A 23,681-nucleotide genomic window follows, 5' to 3' on the forward strand; every position below is an offset into this window, starting at 1 on the left:
CCTTAACTACTTGCTATCAGTCCTGCTTTCTTCTGACCCCTCAACAGCCTAAAACAATTACGCTGGTGTGGAACAGTGTGCCCCACTCATCAGCCCGCTCGGGAAAGCCATAAAGAACCAACTACAAAGAAATGTGGAAACAGGAGAAGAACTACCTTCTGGAGTGCCTTGAAAAATAACACAGAACGCTACACTTTTCAACCAAAAATAGAGAGTTTTAATCTATGTGTTTTAACAAACAAATGCCACCTGATCAGCTGGCGAGCTCAGCCTGCAGCCTGAGCATGCCTCAGCCAACCAAACTCAACGACGAAAAACCACGGCACTCGGAGCAGCTGTTGAAAAGGGAGTTGAGATAACTTTTGAGCTTTGCCAAGGGCAAGATTCAGAGAAAGCCACCCTGGCTGCTGGGAGGGGCTGTCTTGTTGTGGTTCAAGGATCCTGACGTTATGAGGCTGAGGAGTTTCCTCTCCCCTCGGTTCCTTGTGCATGTGAAAAGCAGTTCTCAACTTCAGCTGCCTCTGCTGGAGTAGGCTCCTTTTCACTGTGTGTTTGGTTTTGTCCAGGCGAGCCTACAAACTTGTTTCAAACTCATTTGAGGAAAGAAAACATTTTTCTTGTGCAATAGGAAGCAGTCACATTGCATGCCAAATCCAAGGGGAAGCAGATGGAGGAAAACTAATCCTCATGATCAGATCCACAATGTTCTTTAACATTTAACCTTCACGATATAAATAGGAGAACATGTTTTCAGCTTTATTTGTCCTTTAACTGTTGAGAATGATCCAGACAAAATCTATTCTGCATCATTCACAAGCTCAAGGAATTGTATTTTGAGTAAAACTCTGCTAACTGCTTTTTCCCCCTAGAGCTGCCTTCCTGCTTCACCAGAGGGGAGACTGGTCCAGCTTCCCACCGGCTCCCTCCTAGCGGAGCCAGACAGGGCACGCCAGGAAGTCACCGGTATTGACAACCAAACCCATCCACACCGAGTTACGGTGGAATTCAGTGTGTTTATTTGTAATAAGCAAATCTCCCTATAGTACTGAACACTTTCTACTGGCTTCTAAAATACACACATCTTTCACACTCTCCCCGTTTTTCTCTTTGATGTAAAATACTCACTAATTACGAGTTTAAATCTGAACTTTACAGGCTGCCTAGCCTGGCAAATTATTTGTTCTTCATTCTGAATTGCTCTTTTCAGTGTTAGTTCTGAACCGCCTCCTTTATAAAGAATCAAGTCTCTAGCTGCTCTTAGAAAGGAACTGATTAACACCAACCTTCTGACACCTCATCTTCCCTGAAACTGAACTTGGCCCTGACTGGCAGTTGCTGCCCCTGCAGCTGGAGGTTTGCTGGCCGGAACGTCAATGTCACAGCCCTGAGAAGAGTAATCGTTTATGGTTCAAATCAGCCAATGCAGAAAAACCATCCAAAGACAGTTTGTATTCAGGTCATATACCAGAGCATCTCTAGGAATGTAGTAAATAACCTAACAGTAAATATTCAGCCTAAAATTTTAATCATCAGTATCGGCTAGTTTTAACACGGAACTACGTTGCAGACTGATGCAGCACTTCCGTTATCAGCTATGCACGCTACATTAAAATACTCAATCCTCAAAGCGGCTGTGAAATCATGCACATGACACTTTTAAATGTATGTTTATTTGTATGTAATTACCTGTGCAGAAGAGCTGTTTTCCCTAGAAATTATCCATAACCTAGGAAGATCCAAGACATGAGCCAATGTGGAAACTTAGAACATGAGTCACTAGTATAGCAGAAGGAAAACCACATCCCCTAGTATTTTTCTCCCTCTGACTGTCCAGATCCACACTGTGAAAACACAAAAGCTATTCTTGCAAACACAGATTTCTATTCTTTTAAAGTTCTTCCTTCCCGGTCCTTGTTTATATTAACAATTCCATCCCCAGATCTTCCATCTCACTAGTTGGTTATATTTTTTTGCAAGTGCTAGAAGAATTTTAAATCAAGTTTTATAAAATAAAAGTCTGCAGTCAGGTTTGTAAGTCTTACAAAATAAAGTGTGCATTCAGAATTAGTATTTCTGTAACAAAAATAAAGGGGAAGCAGACTTCAGGAAAACCTAATAAAAAAGGAAACCAGCTTTACAGGTAGGAATTACAGGTACAACATAGTTTCATTTTCTTCCAAGTAACTTTAACTTCCTTCATTGTTTACAAAGTGGAAGTTGTAATCAGGTTCTTAATTTCAAGAAGAAACCTCAGGATTACAGTCTTCCCTGTCCTACCATTAATATAACCACATTAAATGTGGTTATAAAAGCCATGCTTAATGAGACAGGTTAAACCATAACAGCCACAATTCTCAAGCCTTCCAACTCTAAAGTCATGCTGTGAAGTTTTTTCACCTGTTTCTTCAACTTTTAATAGTTAAAAGGGAAAACTCGCAGTTCAAGGGCTAACACTGCCAAACACAAAGCAGATACTGCTTCACGTTATCACGAGGTAATAGAGCCCAGCACTTGGTGTTACACCATGTAACAGGACTGGCAGTTACAAGGGTAAGATGAATACTGTTATCAAACAGAAAACCAAAGAACTCAAATGTTTGCAACTGAAATGTCTATGTCAACACCTGCAGAAGTAAATTAGAATTTAAAAGCTTTACAGTCAGCTATTCCTAACCCCTTCATTAAAAAGGCCGGACAGCATTTAAGACCTTTATAATAATTTAACCAAAACTGTACAAAGCAATCATTTTTACATTTCCAAAATACTTACTAGAAAGTGATCAAGAAAGAATCTATTTCTCCTTTTAAAACTACATGACAGGCAACTCATTTTACAAGTAAGAGGCTTCAGTAGCTGTATCAGGTTTTTCTTCTCCCCCTCACCCCAACAATTTCTGTTGTATGTAAAGTGACACTTGCTGAGCATTCCTTTTGAGCAGACAATTTTACTGAATGTATCATGACTTGACGCATATATTAGTTGGCCAAACAAATGTAGAATTCCAGACAGTATCAGATCTTTTCTCTTCCAGCAAAGAATTCATAGAGTAGGTATATGAATTTTATATATACGTATAATTATATATATGTGTGTGTGTATATATATTTGTGACTGTATATATATACATACACATATATATACAAAATTGCTGTAAGCATTGAACTGCTCATGTCTGTTGAAAGTAGTTTTCACCAACTTCTTTGGTGCAAAAAAAAGGTCTCTGCCATTTCTGGCACTTATTGGGCACGTGGAGGATAAGCAAGTATCTACGGAATTGTAAACAAGTACAAAAAAAGTCTTGTGTACTGGAATGATTTTCACTGCGACTACTGTCCAAGAAAAGAGGCCATGGGATCATCAGGTCTCTGACGTTTCATTCTATAGGCTTCCATTTCCTCTTCTGTTGGCTCCCTGGTTTCATACAGGCTGTTGTATGGTCTTTTCCTTTCATCTAACTGCATGATTTCTTTAACGTGGAGAAGACGAGCCTCTTCTGCATTTAGTGCCTGAAATAAAGGTAAAGAAAAAACCCCAAACAGTAATGAAAGTTAAGCAAAAAAACACAATTAAAGTTTGTATTGGAGCCTAATATAACGAACAAGCAGCAGGGAAAACGGTGGGACAAGCAGTGCACATCCGTCTGGCCCACCTATGGCCCACTTCATTTAACGCTCGGTTTTTAGGTGTTTAGTGCACAAGATATTTTAATCTCTTTTCAATTGCCAAAATCAAGTAAGAAATTCCTCAGCTTTACCTAAAATGTAATCATGATCCAGCAGGTAAAAAAGCAGGTAAGCAAACATGTGATCTTAGGGGTTTGGGTTTGCTTGTTGAGTTGATTTTGTTTGGATTTTGGTTTTGTTTTAGTTTTTCCCCAGTCAGGGAGCATTTTTTTAAATGCTTTTTGAAATACACGTTATCTCATTCCTCGAACTACTACTGTTGCTCCTTCTTGCTACGGAAAAGAAGCTGCATTTGTACAATGCTTTGCTCAGCCATAGTTTAACATGAGTTTCACACTCCGAATATCCAGAGGCGGGCTGCTGTGCTTGCGGAAGGGCTGGCCAGCAGCAGTCAGCAGATCGCTTGGTGGATGGATTTACTGCATCAACTGCAAGACTGGGCCCAAGTCTGGGATAAAAAGTGCTAAGCTAAACTTTGACAGTGCCTTTGATCTCCCTCTCTTTCTTCAGTACACAAATCATTGTGTTCTGCAATGTCTTTTATAGATCTACAGCTGTAAGAGGTGCCTAGACAGGAAGTGCTCCTAAATAATCTAAACTAAGCCTTCCAAAACTAAGTATTTATTGCATGTTTGCCTGAGAAATAGGGAATGTACTTTCAAACATCTAACAGCATTTTAAATTTGCTTTAGCTCAAAATTAGCATCAAAGAACCCAGAATACTATAAGAACTGCATTACAGGCTTCATAGAACTGACACTGTTTTAAAATGTATCTCAAGTTCTTTTTGCCACAAAACCACTCCAGAATATAGTGTACCTTTTTAAGTTTTTCTTGCTTCTTTTTCTCTTCACCCTCACTATCTGAATTGGAGCTCTTCTTGTGCTTCTTCTTTTTCTTCTCTTTCTGTTTCTCTTGGTGAATCTATAAGGTGGAACCCCAGTTACTATTAAGATTCAACTTGCAAACATAGTAATGTTCAAGCCATTAAATCCCAAGCATCTATTACTGCCATTTCAAAGCTTAGCTTTCAGTAGAGGTGTTAATGATCTAATAATGCAGTCTAGTAATTTTCAGCCTCATTATGACTTACCTAATTTTGTAGTTATACATACCTTTCCATCTTTTAAAATACTGAGGAAAAGAATCTGCCTTCCTGAGGCAAGGGAGACAACCTACCTCCATCAGTGTTTTGGGTTTTGTCATGTGTTCCTCCTCCCTGGGTTGCTCTTCCAGTAAGCTTGCTTCAGAATTCTGTACAACAGGCAAGAGAAAGCATGCCCATTTACTAAGCACGTTTGAAAAAGTAAGGACAAAAACCCCCACCCAAAACAACAATAAAAAACACCCCCCCACCCCCCCCCAAGCAAATCAGTCTAAAACACAGGTAGGAAGATGAATGCTTTTTAGCCCTTTCCAAGTGACCAAGTGAGACAGTACTTACAGCAATTTCTTTCCCGGCTTCTCCTGTACAGTACGAGTACTTGACAAATGAGTGGCAGCATTTGTAACCCCACTTGCCTTCTTTCCAATAGGAACCCCAAATACACTGCAAGAGAACACACCATAGCAGTTATGTCCATAATGATACTCATGTAAGAGGCAGCCTGCAATTTATTCCTGAGGTTATATTCTGCTAAGTAAATTATTCAAACAATCCAGAAGGGAAAATCATGAGAAATATTTTTGTAATTTTACATTAGCATTACAGGTACAGTTTAAAAAAAAAAAAAAAAAAAAAAAAAAAAAAGAGAAAAGCAACAGGATGTGATCAACCCATTCAAAGTTGAAGGGAAACACAGTAACTTCCCCTTCATTTTAAGACTGCCATCGCAACTCCTCAAATCAACATCACAACCCCTCAAATTCGTATTGCAACCATGACAATTTGAAATTCCTTAGTAGAAAAGGAAGAATGACACATTTGAGACAGAGGAAATTTATTTGCTGTATTAATTATATCATACGGTATCCTATCATACCTCATTCCCTTCTGGTGGGAAGGAATATAATTTTTTTAATGTCAAAATTACATAAGCTAGGGCTTACTGTATGGTTGTTGATCTTTACATCCTCTTCATATTTAGAGCAAGCAATAGCTTTCTCTTGTCCTTTGATGACTGTTCCATGCCTAGAGTACTCCACATAATCTTCTGTTTGAGCTAACAGCAGTTCAGCTGGTGGGGCATCCAGATGTTCTTGTCCTCCATACTAAAATGCACATAAGAAATGACATGTCATAGTTTTGGAAAAAAAGCCCAAAACCAAAACCACAACACCAAACCTTTTATGTAGTTAAGCATACATTTCAAAAATGTCACCTTCGGTACCTTCTAAAGACGACACTGAAGTAGTGGATGGAGAGTGAATAGTTAAGAGAAATACATCTCCTATGGCCACTGTGGTGTTTTTCAGTGTTTTGGTTTTCTTTGGTTTTTGTTTTTTTTTTCTTTTTCTACCTGGAGAATTCCAGTAGAAAATGAGTAAGTGATATTCCTTACTCAAAGCAGAAAACCAAAGGCTGTGGTATACCTAGAGCAGTACTTCCAGCTCCCCTTCCAAACATGAACGCTGACAAGGTTAAAATCTTGTCAGCTGTCAGTTGTCCAAGAAACCAGTTGCAAAATAGAAAATAATTATTTATCTAGAAGACTGCACCCAAAACAAGAGTCTGAAAATTCTGCTTTTCACATTTAAGAGAAAAGTTTAAAAATAATTTTAGGAGACAGTTACTTGGATATATTACAAAAGATACCACTTTCAAACAGTATATTTTCAACCACTTGTATTTAAAAAAATTAAAATATTTAAATTCCCACTCTTCCTACATACTGCTGTCCAATTTTTCACTGGAGAAATTCTGACAGTTAAGGGAAGACCTCCCAATAATCCAAAGAAAAAATAACAGATCTTCAAAGTTTCCTATATTAAATAACATAATGAATCCAACTGATGAGAGTGTGTTGATATAAAAATCTTTTTATATATCTAAATTGCTGAGAACAGCTGATGCATTTTCACATCACATTAATCCTATTTGCTCCTCAAGACCCAGGCTTCCAACAGAATTCCTATTAAATAAAACCAATTGTCTATTACCTTCTCTAGGATGCTTTCTTTCTGCTGTGCCTTGAAATCCTCTTTCTTCACTTTGAAGGATTTATAAAGTAGCTCTAATTTTGTAGGATCTGCTTGAAGATGAACTTCAGAGCCTTTGTCATAAGCCTCCCAAGCAAACACTGTGTACACAAGAGATTTCACTCAGTATTTATCCTAAAACTGACATATATATTCAAATTATGAAAAGTATTGTTAACTTGAGTCTTTTGTGTCCATTTCCTTAAAAAAATACTCAACAAAAAAAACCAAACCCAAAACCCACTTACACTGAGTCTGTGCCATTGAAATGGTATCTCCAGTGTAGCGAACAAAGTTGTCACCTGCATAACCAACTCTGCAGAAAAGAACAGTACGATTTTTAGTATTCAAGTAACATGATTTCCTCTTAAATACAGTCACAGAACACCAACAGGAAAGTAAAAGTTCTCCTTTGTGGTAACAGCTTTACTGCTCTGTTATCTTTTGCACACCCCATGAAGAGATTCACAAAGAGTATATAAAACACAGGTTGAAAATCAAGTAATGTTAACAGTCCAATTTTCCACTCTCGTCATCTCCCCAAAGCCACTGTGAAAAATGTACAGTCTGCAGAGCTGTGGCAGAAACACAAGATTCAACAAAGATCACATTACAACTGTAGAGACAAGAGAAACCATCTGCATCTAAAAAAAAAAAAAAGAATTGACTGGCATTATTCTAGCTGGGGGCAAGGAGAGGTGGAAAGAGCATTATTTGCTAGCATTTAGCCACTGCCATTCTATTTCAGGCAGCGAGCTAATCCAATTACTGTACTCTGAATAAATGTTTCTACTCACAGCCTGTCTACTCTGGAAGTCCACAGCACTACACAGGTCAAGGCGGGGTCACAGCTCAAGTGCTTGACTGGGGTTTTAAGTGAGACAGCCTTATGTGCAGCCAACAGCCAGCCTATGGCATTCTTTAATTAAGTTGTCCATCTAGACAATGCCAAAGCTTTCAGACCTTTTCCATGCAGACTCCATTAATATGATGAGCTCTTGCTCCTAATTACACAGTCACAGAATGGTTAGATACTCTGTGCTAGTCTCCAGTGCTGAATGCTTCCCAACAAACAAGGGATGAAGCTTAAGATGTGGTTACTGAAACACTTTACAGAAACATCACTATTGTTTACAGGTATCACCTCTGGATACAGCAGAGTGTTCTAATCCTGGTATGGATCATTCCACTAAATGGCGGCCCACATATCCCTGAAGATGAAGGGCCAGTATTACTAAAATACCATTTTATATACTAAACCTAAACCTGCTGCTAAATAAAACAATTCTTACTCGTACTTTTATCCATAACTGACTAGAGATTAATCAATAAAATGACATACAGATAAAACACAAAACTATTAATTTCATTTTTAACAGTTTTGTTGGATACACAAGCATGACCCTGGTATAACTTACTCATCAGGATTTTTGCCTGTATTGGCATATGGGTTCTCCCTCATTGCTCTTGTTTTGGGATCGTAATAAGCAGAGTTTGGATCTAGATTCCTCAAGTACTAGGGAAAGAAAACAACATAAAATATATTTGATATTTATAATTTTAAAAGAACTGAAGTTACTCCTGTATCCCCCAGCTTAGACATTTAAAAACATCACATCTTTGTAAAAGGATGATCCCGACAAAGTCATAACATGAGCAGGAACAGAACTGAAAATAGACCTTAACCTTCAAACCCAAAGACCTATATGCAAACTCACTAATAATTGAGTGTACATTTTTTTTAAAAAAATAAACTCGCATGAATACATGTAAATGTATCTGTAAAGAATTCTTTACTCACTTTTGCAATGTCTTCCCGAATACGTAAATTTCGAACTGTGATACGTCTTTTAGAGTCAAAGTTCTGCCCAGGCATATCAATGTCATCTGCATATTTGTCTTCATCTTCATCTTCACTGTTATGATCTCTTTCCTGAGGAAAGATGGGAAACTTCTAAATAAAAGAGGACATTCATTCTAGATTTTACTGGTTTCATTAAAAATTCTGCAATCCCTGTAGTTAAAAGCTAGCATCGTTTAGCTGGGCTTAAGTGTGCTGTCATGCTAATCTATCATTCAACAGTTTTCAGAAACACTCTTGTTAAAGGATTTCTACTTCCTCATGTGGAAACAGTTACAAAAACATAACTGTGATGATATCAAGAAAACAGTTATCTTGGGCAAAACTTACCACATATTAAGAACTAGCTGTTTGCTTGCATCTCTAAGGTTTGACAACACACAGGAATTAAAAACAAAACCAAAAATCCCTCTGTGAAATCCAACAACTCTGCCCAAAAGAACAGGCAGCCAGTGGCACGAACTCTACACTGAAAGCCTTATGCCACCCTTGTTTCACTGCTCGACTAACTACAGGTCCTTTTTTTCTGCCCGTGGTGTGATGCAGTGGGTAATCATCTTACTGTCTGTGAATTTGGTTCCTCTTCTCCCCACTGGTGTCTTGGGGAGTTCTGCAGCAAACAAAGAACACATCAGCAGAGAAGATAGCGAAGAGAGGAAAGATGGCAGGGGTATAAAGAGCAATCAAAGCAGAGCTTGACACTGCACACAAAATACAATTTACCTGTGGCACAAAACACACAAAGACTGCTATATAATGTTCTAGGGAAGAGCTTGTAAGCATCTCTATTGCAGACACCTCTTGGAGACCTTTTCACTGTATTCCCAACTAAATTTCCAAACCTTTGCATGAACAGGAAATTCTAGAACTGCTGCTGTTACTTAGAGCTTGCTATTCCTTTGAACACTAATGGTTTATACTAGCCTGTTTCATATCATGCAAATACAACCAAGATTAAACTCTGAAAGCTTAAAAAACATAATTAAGAAATGTACGGAAGTACTTAGTTGACAGGAATACTGAGCATGAATCAGAAGATGTAATTTAACGTGGAGAAACATAGCCAGAATTATTTTTTTTTAACGTGCTTAGACTCTAACTTGAGAATACCTGCAGTGTATGAAGATGAAACAACTGTGAGTCCTGACCAGCAGTGGCACTGACTATGCAAAACCAGCCTTGGTCCTCTCCATCAGAGACAGTTTTTATGTTTCAAACGTTTCTTCTTACAGCTCCATTTTATAAGGAAGTATATGTAAGCCAACAATGCTTGCCTTGTGGTGAAAAAAGGCATTAAAAAGAGAAAGAATCTTTTCTATGGGGAAGGTCAGACACTACAGTTTGTGTTGGATTGGAGATTTAAGCTCACTCTGCCATCTAGTGATAAAATGCAAGGTAACAACCTCTGGGAAACGGAGGCCTGATGTATGTAGTATTTTGCTTGGTTTGTTTCTTACAATATTGATTAAGAAAACCTACTTCTGACCAGCAGCAGTTGCTACTTTCTCCCCATTTTATAAAACTTAGAATATTATCAGAAATGCCTTTTAAGATGAGAATTTTATATCAAAGATTATCAAAAGCATTGTCTATAACTTAAGAGAAGCTAGTAGAAGTTAACAGAAGATGCCAACTCTGCAGTTAAAAGCCAGAGGGAAACAGATATATGCTCAGCCTTCAATAACCAGAGACACTGCAAATAGTCACAGCAACGACTGAAGAAGAAACAAGTTTGGTTTAAGATAAAGAAAATACCTTCCTATTCCAATTTATATTAAGCATTACCAAAACAATCTACAGTCACATTCAACATAAGTCAAGACATAATGACCTTTAAATAATAATTAAAAAAAAGCAATTCAACGTAAGAAAAATATTACTCAATGAAAAGAGTTTTTCTGACCAAAAATTCCACGTCGTTAATGGTAGCAATAATAATAATAATCAGATTTTTCGCCCATGAAGGGAAAACAAAGCAACTCTCATTTCAAAGAAGATGCTTCAAATTCTTGAATATGACGCAGAGTATGTCAGTGCTAGGAAGATCTTTAAATTACTGAAGGGCATAAAAAACAATAGCAGACCCTGCACAGCCAGTAAAAGCATCAGAAAGCAGACATAACCTGTTGCATTCTTATATAGTCTAAATAAAAATAAATTAAGGTTTAATTTACTTACCACTTGCTCCAGCTTCCCTGATGCTAACTCCTCCTGAAGCTTCTGGGCTTTCAGTGTACGTTTGGCCTGTGTATCATGAAAATGCATTTGTTTTAATACTTGTTTTTAATAGCAAGTGTGTAGTAATGCTTATCATAAGCATCTCTTGTGACTGCTGCTTGTCTCCTTTACTCTTATGCTTTGTTGCATTGTTTTTTGGGCCTCAAGGAAACGAAGTCTACTAACCATTTTACTACTGTATATTATACTGCTCAATAAGAGTTTACTAGAGTTTATGCAGCTATACAATTACTAAATTCATCGTACTTTAGAGAAAGAGATAGCTTATTTTAGATCAAGAGTGTTTAAAAACAACCATGTTTTATTATTGTGTTTTCACAATCTAGTTAAAAACTTTAGTGCTTAAGGTACTTCATGACTGACGCTGCAAGCATTTGGGTTCATCCAGGAGGTACCAAAATCTAGCATGTGAAGTCAGATTTTAATGCAGCATGTAGTGAATTTCTGTGTAAGTTTGACACCATCAAACCACAGAACAGCTGATACTGGAGGTACCTCTGGAGACTGCCGATGACCATCCCCCTGCTCAAGGCAAGCTTGCCTACAACAGGTTGCCCAGGACTGTGTCTAGGCAGGTTTTGACTACCTCCAAGAAAGGAGACTCCCCAGCCCTACTGGGCAAGCTGTGCCACTGTCTGATCACTCTTACAGTGGAACATTTTTTTTTTTTCTGTTTAAACAGAATTTCTTATACTTCAATTTGGGCTTCTGCTTCTTGTCCTGTCACTAGATACTACTACGAAGAGCCTGGCCCTGTCTTTAAACATGCTGATTAGACATTTAAACACACTGATCAGATCACATTTAGCATTAGCTTCCCTACATGCTATAGGAAAACACGAGGACCATGCACCAATGGGAGTGAGTGAGTTAGGCACCTAACTACCTTTTGGAACAGGTAGCCAACATCCAGCCAAGGTAGTGAACTAGTATTTTTTTTTTCTTCTAAGAATTTAAATGTCCACATGGATTTGGCGCACACAGATAGAAAGTTAAATGCAACAGCAAGGTGCCAATCTGCACAAAGATGTACAAATAGTCCACTGAGCCATCACGGTAACAAAAAGGATTCATAAGTAAAACAACGTGAATGAGTTATAAAATAGATATAGATTCATTGGCTCTAATACAGCCACACAATAAATTCCTTTCTTGCCTGTGATTCAATCTGCATCTTGGGTAATAAATTCTAAGGCTTGTCTATTAAAAGTAGGCAATCTGGAGAGACATTTCTTTTATTCTCCAGACCCATATGCAGTTGCCAGTTCCGATATGAATTTTCAGTTTAAGTGAAGTTCACTGTCAGTCATAGGATCCATCTCACTTTTTCATTATCAATACAGCACAAGGTCTAATATTAACAGTGCACATAAATACTCCTCCTCCCAGCCAAGCCAAACACTAAAACCTTCCCCAGTAAAACATAGCACCTACGTACCAAATCAACCTTGGAATATTCCTCTACAATCTTCATGTGCTCTTCTGGGTTATAACCATTCCAACGATCTCGCTTTCCATCATAATCAAACATCAGCTGAGGTTGCACATGTTCATCTGGTGCAATATTCATGCCTGTGTATTTTGCTCCAACTTTCCTGGGTCTCTGAAAGAAAAAAAATGGTTGGATCAGTCCATTAAACTAAACTATGTTACTCACTCAGATATCCCTTTAAAAATAGTATCAGTTGAGCTCCTCTAAAGCCAGTAAAATTCGCACTATAAGTCTATGAATTATGAATAAATGCAAGTAGCTCATTTCTGTATTTTAAAGTAGCACAACTGGCTCCAAACTCCATCAATTTCTAACTCTTGTTTTCCACAGTTAAGAAAGCAATTAAAACACAGTTTCTAGGTATGGCTTCTAGCTGAAACAGAAAGATAAGCACAGCAGCACTTGCATTAAAGCAAATTAACAGGAAGAGCTAAACACTCTCACCCTGGATAGTATCATTTTCTCTCTTCAATTTCTGTACATAATTTCTTTAGAAATTTTCAATCTACCTTTCAACGTTTGTAAACTTTTTTCAAAATAGCTTTTTCAAAATTAGTAATTTTTATCTGTAGCTAGCCATTTCCCCCTAAGATTAGAATTCACTGTTTTCAAAACCATTAAAACAACAAAAAAAGTCAAGTTTACCTCCATGCAGTCTTTCTTCTTGTGTGTCAATGCACCACAGTTCTCGCAAGCTCCTTTACGATATCTAGTTGCTACAGCATGCTAAACAACAAAAGGACAGTGTTGTACAAACTTGTGGCAAGATTCATATATGTCTTTGCAGGAACAAATTCATTATTCAATACAACTGAAGCGTGTGTGGTCTACACAAACCAAGAACACATGTTTTGATTATCACCAAACACTGCTGCTTGCCTGCTGAGTAAAAATTCCCACCTCCCATCTCCCTCAAAAACACATAATAGGAAATTATTTCCTTGTGGCATCAAACCACATCTTTATTTTATGACAAAAACATCTTGCATACCTCTTGAACTCCTCGTTTGTACCAATCTCCAGAGGAGCTATACTGTTTCTGCTTCTCTGGCTGAGGTCTCTGATGTTTCAGTGTAGGTCTTTTAGAAGGATCTATGTACCATGGTACTGAGGATATGTACTGAGGAATATGAGGATTGATATCTCTGTAAAAAATGTTGTGTAATAAGTACATGGCACAGGGACACCACCCCCCCCCAACAATTTACGTTAACAAATAAATCTCACATTAAAGTTCAGTGCTTTAGGAGAGATAATAGTGTTGTTGTTACTAGGCGCTGCAACATGAACTCTTAACTAAACACAGACCTTCACTGAGATTTTGTTGCCATCTAATTCACCTAAACTCCTGACTTCAAATCAAATACCTTATTATACACAGTGTTATTTAGCACAAAAATAGTAACATTTCTCAGAAGTAACAAGCCTTGCAGAAACAAGTCCCCCAGTATTATGCTTTGGTCGTTTTTAAAGTATCACTTGTAAGCAGCTGCACAGATGGGACTTTTTAGCAGCGTCATCAATAGATCATACAGTAGATAAACACTAAAGCTACTTTTTTTTGGAAAATACCAGTTCCCTGAGGATAATGGAACGTTAAAAGCAAGTGCATGAAGTTCAGCTATTTACTTCTACCATAAGTCATGTGGAAATCTTGTATCACCCTCACGATTATTCTGACATCACAACAGGTAAAAAGACAGTTTTAACCAGTAACTTTGGAAAAAGCGTATTTTTAACGAAACTTACTTTCCTTCTTCATCCACCTCAGCAGGTGCATTCCCTAGTTTCCTTTGTTCTTCTAATTCCTTCTTTTTCCTCCAGTCTTCCCGTGTCATCTTCTTTGGTTCCTCTAGGCTCACATCATTTGATCCTCCTGAAGGAGGGGCATTCATTACTGTCCCTGATGCCATTTTGGTTTTCTCCCTGTAAGAGAAAAAAAGAAGAAAACTGAAAAAGTATTACCAATCGATACCATTTGACAGCAGTTCTTCAACGTGGTTTTGTACCATTCAGTGAAGACAGTAACGCAGTTTAAACGTTCTTAGCGTGCATCTTTCCACAAGACCATGCAGCGGTACTGAGAAAAAAAATTAACTTATTAACGTTCCTCCTAACAACGCGCAAACGGAGGCCTACCGCGGCCTAAGTGCAAAGCAGGACAGCGACCACGAGAAAGCGGCGCCCCAACGGGGCCCCCCGGCCCGCCACAATGCGGGTACCTCCCCGCGGCCCAAAGCGGCTGCTTGGCGGCCGACCCCCGCCCGGACAACCGTACCGCCGCCCCCGGACGCTAGGCACCCACACCTCCGCCACCCTTGTTTACCAGCTAGGCCGCACCGCCCCACCAAAATATCTCACAATGCCCCACAATGCCCCGCGGCCCCGCCTTCGGCCCCGCCCCTTCCGTCACTACCGGGGCGGCGACAGGCGCGGCCCTGCTCGGCCAACCACGAGCGCCGTGGGCGGCGCTGCTGAGCCAATCGGCGGCCGAGCGTTAGTCGAAGCGGCCAATGGGCGCTGCGGAGATAGTTTAAGAGCCGGGAAGCGGGAGGGTGCGGCTGCTTCGCTCTCTGAGGGGTTGAGCCTGGTTCCGCACCTGAGGCGAGTACGGCCCCGCTGTTGTCCTGCCCCGGAGCCAACCGTAGGTGCCGAGGTGAGCGTGGCCGCTGGGCCTGGGAGGGCGGTTGGTACTACGCGGTTAGAGCCGGGGTGTCCTAGGGGAGGGCTGCTAGAGCTGTGGCCAGGAGGTGGCTTTAGGGGAGTGCTGAGCCCTGTAAGCCTGCTCTGGCTTCGCGCTTAAGTTTTAGGCTCCAAGCTGTACCAACTAAAAGCAGATTTTTCTGCAGACCTGTGAATGAGGAACGGCTTACCCAGCCACGTAAGCCCCGAGTAGGAGCTGCCTGGCTGTTGGTAGGGGTGCAAGGGCCCACTCTGGTGTGCTGCCTCAGATGGGGCTGGAGATCGGTAGTCAGGCAGTCGGTTTGTGTAGGGTGTTCTCCAATGGTTTCCTTCTCTGGGGAAGAGATGTCTCGGCTAGTAACATAGCTGGCGTTACTCTTGGCTGCTTAAGTGCTCCAAGCTGACCTGAGGACTGGATCACTAGGCTAGGAGCTGCACTCTTTTCTTACACTGAGGAAGCAGTTAAATTCTATAAAGGAGGTACAAACCAAATGTATTAAGTCTATAAGACTGCTAGTGAGACCTTGCTACTTGCCCGAACTTGTACAAGCGCCTTTAGGACTTTGAGTCTACCATGTGTACTAATAATGCCTTCAAATGTAAGGGTCTGTAGCTGAGCTGCTATGAAGTGTTGTAAGGTATGGGCTTGTTTCCTCTGCTCTGGGACCCAGCACATGGCAGCTATGTTGTTTTAAATGTGGTTTGTTTAAAAAGTGTACTGTGGAAGAAGAAATGATAAGAATGATTTCCTCTCTTCCCCGCCCCCCCCCCCCCCCCCCCGACTTTACAGAGTGGTCCTGTCAACCTGAAGATGGCAACGCTGATCCTTATTGACAAGGAGAATGGTGAAGTGTGTGCTGCTAAGAATCAGCTAAGACGCCCTTCTGGATCTTGTGTGTATATACTGCCCTGAGCCAGTAGGGGATCAAGTGAAATGCCTAAGTCATGTCTTGTTATTCACTATTTTGAGCAGTAATAGTTTTCTGTTTGTATACCTACTTATCTAACTAAATCTGCTAAGCTCGTCAATTACTACAGAAATGAATATAACTCTATTTGTTGTAGATGTGGCTTATGCTTGTGAGTTATAAATGGTAAGCAATGATTTTTGACAAGTCGTTTTCAGTCACATGTACTTAATGAAGCAAACTTCAGGTTTGGTAAAATTTGCTTCTTCCTTCCCCTCCCTCCAGCAAAAGTCTTATGTGAAAGAATGCTAGTTAACACTCCACTTCCTAAAAAAACAATCAGTAGATCTCCAGCCACCCCTTGCTCTGTCAGAAAGGCTCTTGGAAATGTGAATAGAACTGAAGGAGTCATGAGCAAGACAGAAAAGATAAGACAGAAAAATCAGCCTTGCACTGCCAACAAAGTGAGTACAACACACTTCTACAGGGGTAGGTGGTGATGAAGGGTGTGTGGGAGAGAACTGCAAGGGTAAAAGTGAGAAAACTCATGGGCTGAGATTAAAAGAATTTATTAATTAAAAATGTCAAAGAAAACCAAACCCAGTTTCTCACCAGTAGCTGACTGATGCCTTGCCAGTCCCTAAGCAGTGGCAGCCCTGGGAAACTTCCCTGCTAGTTTTCATTGTTTAGCATGATATCATATGGTATGGGATATCCCTTTGGCCAGATGGGGTCAGCTGTCCTTGCTATGCCTCGCAGCCTGAAAAAGTAGCACTGCCTCACACTGGTGGGATGGTGAGAAGCAGAAAAGGGCTTGGCTCTGTAAGCACTGCACAGTGGTGGCTAAACCAGCTGTGTTACCAACACTGTTTTCACCGTGAATCTAAAGTGTGGCATCCTGTGAGCTACTAAGAAAAAATAACTCTATCCTAGCCCAAACCATCATGCCTACATAAGCAACGGGAGTACAGCAACTTAGAACATACCTAGTGGCAAACAAGTGGCTCTAGAGAAAATTAGCTGGCTTGAGGTCTTGTTCACATGTGAAGCATCAGGAGTTTAATATTATGAACCTGAATGTTCCAGTGCAGTGATTTTTTGCCACACTATATAGTACTGCACTACACAAACTCATCTGAAGCATTTGCCCATCTCCAGCTTATTTGTGTTGAAGGTATTGGGATTTAAGCCTAACTGAGGACTGTATGGCAGGCATCTGTCTGTACACCTGTGCAGCACAGGAAAGCTACCACAAAGGGAAACTGCAGTAGCTCAAATAATGTGACTTTCTCTTTTTAAGATTACTGGAAAGACAGCACCATCAGAAAGCTGTGATGCAATAGCTGAAGAAGACTGGCCAGAAATAGAAAATATGTTTCCTTTTGATCCTCGAGGTAAGAACTATTGGTGTAATTACTGATCATGAGTGGTGACTTTGTTGTAATACTTTGGCCAAGCTATTGTGGCAAACGGCTGGCATTGCATTTCTCCAGAGCCCTTTCTTAAACATAAGGATGCTTCCTACTTCTAAAATACTAACTTATTCTTGTTAATATTTCTAACTGCTTTAGATCTGCAGTAGAGTTTGTTATGGTGGCAGGAAACTAGTTCTAAATTACCTTGTGATGGCCTCTTAATACATTAAATGGCAACTAGTAGACAAGTATTGAAAGGAATACTTCAGCAGTACTAAAGAATATAGTTCTCTTAAGAGTGTGTGCCAAGATGGTAATTTGTAACTGAAGAGATTCCTACTGCTGTGGAATATAACAGTTGAAGATTAAACTTCTAAAGCTGTTCTTAGCACACCCCTTTGCAGATACTCTTATCTCAGTCCTTAAAAGTGTCCTTGAACCATCCAGTTCATGTGGAAGCAAGTGTGCAAAAACTACTGTACCAAAGACTACTTCAGTGTTGGTGAAATGGATGCTGTGTTTGATGAAGTTGACTTGGTATAGTGATAGGAAAGAAACTACTAAAAGCTCCTGCTTTACATTAGCAGTTACGCTATGCAGTCTAGTCTTTTGATAAGTGTTAGTTGTCCATGAAATCCTATACACCAAGGTGTAACTGCAACTAAATACCCCTTAGCAGGGGACTGTTGGGTTGTAGTGTTTTGCTAGGAGAGTTTGCACCTTCCCAGGCTACTGCTGCTGTGTGCTGTTACTAAACTGCAGTGTGTATTTCTCAGAGTTTGAGAGTTTTGATCTTCCTGAAGAGGACAAAATAAGCAATATCAACCTGTGTGGTGTTCCCCTCATGGTATTTGAAAGGACATATGACAGATGTGTGAACATGGTTCCTTCACCTGTGAAGATTGAGGAGATTTCAAGGGAGTCTAGTAAGTGGAAATTTAGCATGATTTTCAGTACATACTGTGCTTGTTAGTGGTTTGGGAGGGAAGCTAGTTGGCTACAGTGGTGAACTGCCATTGTTGTCCTAAATACTAGAATAGCACAGTAGTATCAACGGCTCTTTGTGTAGTTAAGCTGAATTCAACTGGTCAACCCTACTTGTACAGATAGTGGTCTGTTGTGGTTTAACCCCAGCTGACACCTAGGTACCATACGGCTGCTTGCTCACTCCCCCCTGTGGGATGGGGAAGGGAATTAGAAAAGTAAAAGTGAGAAAACCTGTGGGTTTTATAAAGACAGTTTAAGTAAAGCAAAGCCAAACAAGGAATTCATTCACCACTTCCCATTGAGAGGCAGGTGTTTGGCCGTTCCCAGGAAAGCAGGTTCCATCATGTGTAATGGTTACTTGGGAAGACAAATGCAGTCACTCTGAACATCCCCTCCTTCCTTCCCCCAGCTTTGTGCTAAGCATGATGTTATATGGTCTGCGGTGTCCCTTTGGTCAGTTGGGATCAGCTGTCCCAGCTGTGTCCCCTCCCAACTTCTTGTCTCCCCAGCCTCCTCACTGCTGGGGTGGTAGGACAAGTAGAAAAGGACTTGACTCTGTGTAAGCACTGCTGGGCAATAACAGGTTCATCCCCAAATTATCAATTCTTGGCACAAATCCAAAGCATGGTCCCATACCAGCTACTATGAAGAAATTTAATGCCATCCCAGCTAAAACCAGCACGTAGTCTCAAAGTGATGTTGCTGAGAATCTTTTATGGTGTGTTGCTAACTGATCAGTTAGGTGCAATTGAACAATATTTCCCTTAGTCATTCCAGAGGTTTATGCTAATCCACTGGGACCTAGGCTATGTTAGGGAGTATGAATTCTGGGTTTCATGAGAAACTGATTTGCTCCATTTCTATTTCAGACTTGCTACAATCAACTGCTGACTTTCTTGCTACCCTGGATGAGATCATTGACATGCCACCTCCAAACTATGACCTTTAATTTGTATTCTGAAGCTTCTATTAAGTTTGAATTTCATGTAGCTCTGTATTTTAATAAAGGCTAATCTAACATGTATGATACTGGACTTTTTACTGGTTTTCAGTAGACCCGAGATGCAGGTAGTAAAATAGTGCTTTGGAAAGGAGGCTGCCAAACAGTTAAAGCAGAGCCTGGGTAAGCTTTCTAAGCAAGGCTGTAATACGCTGTTGTGAGCCGTATCTGGGAGTTGGTACCTGCTGATTTGACTGTGTGGTCATGGTGGATTAAGGGGCCCCTCTGATCTCACTATTTACATAACTTCATCCATTAAACATACTAATTGGTTTATCTAGTGTAAATCAAGTACTAAAGCTGGTACTATTCTGCCACTTTTACTTTCTTGAACTTGTTTGCTCTTTAGAGTGGTTGTCTAGGATTGCCTATGTTGGATTCTTATGCAGCTGTAGACTAATTTTAATTGTGACAGCATTATGTGGCTCTCATTGCTGGGTACTGTCTGTGCTCTGTAAGGGAAGGCTGGTGGAACACCATCCTTCAAATTATAAGCGCACAGGTTTAAAAAATCTTTCTTTTGTGTTGTAATGGCCTCAACTCCAGTTATTCTTCATCACATAAGTCAGTTGTAGAGGTGGTCAGCCTTCACTTAAACTGCTTTTATAGCTCTTGGGCAGCACTCTGATTTACCCAGATTACAGCAGCCTGGGCTGCCCTCAGCTTGTTGCTCGCCCTTACCATGAATCACAGTGCTGTGCTGAAGTGGATTTGGTGCTCTTCTGTGAGCTCTGAACAGGAGGAATCGCTGTGTCAGGTTTACTATTAGTAGTACACTGTGGCACTAGAACTGCAAGCACTGGCAATACCAGCTTTTCAGCTCATGCTTACAGTAGTGTCTGAAGTAACAAGAAATACACTGTAATGAGTGCAAGTTGACTGAAAGATGAAAATGCTCTAAGGAATAGGGTTAATTTGGTGTGGCTTGGTACTGCATCCCACAGTTCTGCTTCTTGGAGGCATACAATGGCTGCAGTCTGACTGCGTGTGAAGATGAGATGTGAATGTGTAACCTAAAAATGCAGACAGTGAAGGAACCCTTGTTTTCTAAAAAGTTCTCTAGTTTGCAAGTGCTGAAGGGAATGTATTTGTGCTGCTGTGATAATGTAAGTAATGAAGGCTTTTTTTTTAGTGTTGGAAAGGGGTAACAGGCGGAGGAGAGAATACCTGTTTTCACTGTTTCCTAGCTGTGGATGTTTCCTCAAGGCATTTCATTTCCTTAATGCTTTTTACTCATCAGGAGGTAGATGGGCCTTTTGGGAACTGCCTGTTGCAAATATTGGCCCTAAGTCTGTTAGGACTAGAAATTTGCTGTTGCTGTTTCTGAATTATCAGGCATCTGATGAAGTGAGAACAGTCATTCTGTTTCTTGCTCAAACTTGTCACTATCAGCTGAAATATTAAATTGTAATGAATTATACAATAGCGGGTCTTTACAGTTTCTTGTCTTTGGTTTGAAACTTCAAGGAATTCAGAGAAACATCAAACTAAACAGAAAGAAAAAAGATACTTTTAAGGAAACTGTATAGAGATTTCAGGTTTTGGCTGATCTTTAATTGTGTTTTAATGATTTTTGATTCTGAAATAGCTTGGCCATCTCAATTGAGATCAAAGCTTGATGGGTATAGTCTACCAGTCACAGGAGTTAAGCTGTAGTAACCATAAAAGAAAGTGACAAAATTAATCTTCCTTTGACTTTTTGCCTTTATGAGCTCAAGTGAGCTGTGAGAAAACAGTCCAAGCCCAATTTTACAGAAAAAAACCCTATGACTAAGGTAGTGAAACTAGTTACACAGTGCCATCACGTGGCCTGTTATGCAGCCACACAAGTAAAAATGATCATTGGCATGATTTACCACCAGGTAACGTGGTATGAGGTACCGTAAGGCTATGACAATTAAGTCAACATAAATGTAGGTTGTTACTTTTTATATGTACAGACATCTCAGCTGGAGAGATACACTTGTGTTGTATGTGTTATGGAAGTTTATCATGGTAAAAATAATTATTTTGGTTGATTTAAAACATTCAGTGTGATCAAGCACCTAGATGTATTATTCAAACCTCCAGAAATAAGATTTTTGTGCCCTGTCTGCATGTATGTATACATGCATGCATGTCAAAACATTTAAAACATGCTTGCTGGTTGTAGGATTTCATACTAAATTGGATAAGCATTTGTGTAATGTTTGTAAAGGTGATAATTAAATGATTCAGACAGGCCTCTTGGTACTGATAGGCTTTCTTGGAGCCCAGAAAGTTGTTATTTGTGGGGACAGTGGAATGGATGTGCAGGAAGCACAGTGTGAGTCAGAGTTTTGGGGATATTGCTGGTCTGTCTGCGTGAGAATGAATGCTGCTGAAGTGTAGAACATAAAGTAATGCTAGAATAAACTAGATGACTTCACTAGTGTAATCTTTCACTTAAATTATTAAATCCTTTCAAAGTCAAAGGTAAAAGAAGCAGTCATAGGTTTTGTATCTCCTCCTTCATGCACACTCAGTTTTCTTTTTTCTGTAAAATTATGAAAGGGTGCTTTGGGAGTAGAGGAGCATTCTTTGTAGGATCCTTTTCCAGCTCTTTCATCTGATTTTCTACAAATACTGTCTCTTATAGCTGCTGGCAAGAAACATAAGTCAGTCACAGTTAAGGTAAGCAGCAGGCTAGGTTTTCAAGATTTTATCTGTAAATAGCTGAGATCAAAAGGGTATGTTACATCATGTAGCCCATCTCTGAACCAAAACAGGAGTGTTGCTAGGAATCCTTTGTATGGGATAAAAACCCGTATTCAGCAACACAATGCAAAAATCAGTTTTCTTTATACTAATACCATAGTTGATTAATATTTAGTGTTTAACAACTAACTAGCTTTTTAAACTGTTGGCCATGATCCTTTTGGTTTAAAAGGTTAAAAATAAATAAAGGCTAATGTCCAATTTCAGGCACATCCATGACCAAACCTAGAATTAAGAAGTCTCTATAACAGACAAATGGTAAAATTAACATCAATTTTGGTTAGATGTTAATTCTTAGCACCAAATGTTAGGTGACTGGGAATACTCTTGCTACCTGCAGTGGCGTACCCCATCTGGGGCTTTCTGTTCTTATTGGGATTTCTGGTTGATGCAGCTCCAAGTTTTCTCTTTTAAAATGCTTTGTTTTGTAAACGTTCATCAGAAAGATCCATTTGCTTCAGCTGGCTTTTATTTTGTTTCATGTACTGTTCAGCTCAGCTGGCTGGGGTTAAAGGGAAATGCATGTTCCTGTGACTTGTGAGAGCAAAGCTGTGTTGAGACTCGGTCTGTAGATTCAGTTTCCTGCCTGCAGTGACTCGAGGAGATCCCAGTCACAAAAGCATAGTCTACTATTTAGAAAATGTAAACTCTTCGCCTCAGGGCTGCAAAACCAGCTGGTATCAGCCCATGAAGGCTGGCTTCCTGAGGTGCAGGGAGCCTGGAGGCTGGGAATTTGGCGCTGCTTCATGCCCTTCCAGTAAGTGTTAACACTGACTTCTACTGGTGACTGAAAAATCAACTTCGGAGCTGTTTTAATGTTGATACAGCATACATGACTTTTTATACTTATAAAGTTTCATTTTCTGTTGGGGTATTGTCAGGAATAGGTGCAACTTGAGTTCAAAATGGTGTCTGAGCACTACCCTGCACAACAGAAGTCCTGTTTAAAACTGCCTGCAATGTTTTCGTTTACTTGCTTGACCATTTCATGCTTTCCACAAAGACCTGAGATGTTTGGGACTTTAAATGCATGGCTGTGATGAAAACAAATGCTTGCTTGGTGGCATGTTCTCAGTTCGAATGAGCCTTAATAGGCCAGTGTAACATGTACCTCAGTTGGGAAATCAGGATTGTAACCAAGTCCACAGAGCAGAGGTACCTGTTTAGTTGGTTATCACTCTGTAAAGCATCTTTGACAGCGTTCTGGCTGTGAGAATCACTTAAAATCCTTACCTGAATTTCTATAAGGAGAACTTGGAGATTCATATAAAAATAATGCCTTAGCAGGCTGAGTAAAATTACTTCAGTGCACATCAGATAATTCATCCTATTTGTAATGTTCTGGCAGCGGGTGGCACCATGGTAACAGCATGTATTATGGCTTCTCACTCCTGCAGCCTGACAGCTGTGGTGTGTTGATGTTTGCTTCTGGTGCATCATGCACAGTGCAGGCATCTGTAATGGGTTTCATTGCTTCGTTAATGTGAAATGGAGTATAAGAGTCAGCGCTAAGGAATTCAGTATGCCTTTACCCTGTGAC

At 40.0% G+C, this 23,681-nt stretch overlaps 2 protein-coding genes across 6 annotated transcripts; one reads left to right on the forward strand and one right to left on the reverse strand.

Moving 5' to 3' along the window:
* Positions 1-1,663: 1,663 nt before the first annotated feature.
* On the reverse strand, positions 1,664-14,787 carry SLU7 (SLU7 homolog, splicing factor). 5 transcript variants are annotated; one of them, XM_040604095.1, is made up of 17 exons: positions 14,740-14,764; positions 14,423-14,493; positions 14,163-14,339; positions 13,405-13,558; positions 13,059-13,139; positions 12,360-12,524; positions 10,862-10,927; positions 9,246-9,293; positions 8,624-8,755; positions 8,241-8,338; positions 7,071-7,138; positions 6,784-6,923; positions 5,734-5,895; positions 5,129-5,233; positions 4,864-4,938; positions 4,504-4,608; positions 1,664-3,507 (listed from the first exon to the last, which is right to left on the reverse strand). In XM_040604095.1, the coding sequence occupies exons 3-17, from the start codon at positions 14,324-14,326 to the stop codon at positions 3,328-3,330; spliced, it is 1,743 nt and encodes a 580-aa protein (XP_040460029.1). In that variant the 5' UTR covers positions 14,327-14,339; positions 14,423-14,493; positions 14,740-14,764; the 3' UTR covers positions 1,664-3,327. The 5 variants fall into 5 exon arrangements, with proteins under 5 accessions (XP_040460029.1, XP_040460028.1, XP_040460030.1 ...); XM_040604094.1 differs by lacking the exon at positions 14,423-14,493 and having other exon boundaries at positions 14,740-14,787; XM_040604096.1 differs by lacking the exon at positions 14,423-14,493 and having other exon boundaries at positions 14,721-14,741.
* A 150-nt stretch (positions 14,788-14,937) lies between these two features.
* PTTG1 (PTTG1 regulator of sister chromatid separation, securin) lies at positions 14,938-19,429 on the forward strand. The gene is made up of 6 exons (XM_040604849.1): positions 14,938-15,069; positions 15,886-15,988; positions 16,289-16,467; positions 17,304-17,397; positions 18,195-18,344; positions 19,275-19,429. Exons 2-6 carry the CDS (start codon positions 15,907-15,909, stop codon positions 19,352-19,354), a joined length of 585 nt encoding a protein of 194 aa, XP_040460783.1. The 5' UTR covers positions 14,938-15,069; positions 15,886-15,906; the 3' UTR covers positions 19,355-19,429.
* Positions 19,430-23,681: the final 4,252 nt, after the last annotated feature.

Source organism: Falco naumanni, chromosome 8, assembly GCF_017639655.2.
Source record: "Falco naumanni isolate bFalNau1 chromosome 8, bFalNau1.pat, whole genome shotgun sequence".
Classification (NCBI taxonomy): Eukaryota; Metazoa; Chordata; class Aves; order Falconiformes; family Falconidae; genus Falco; species Falco naumanni.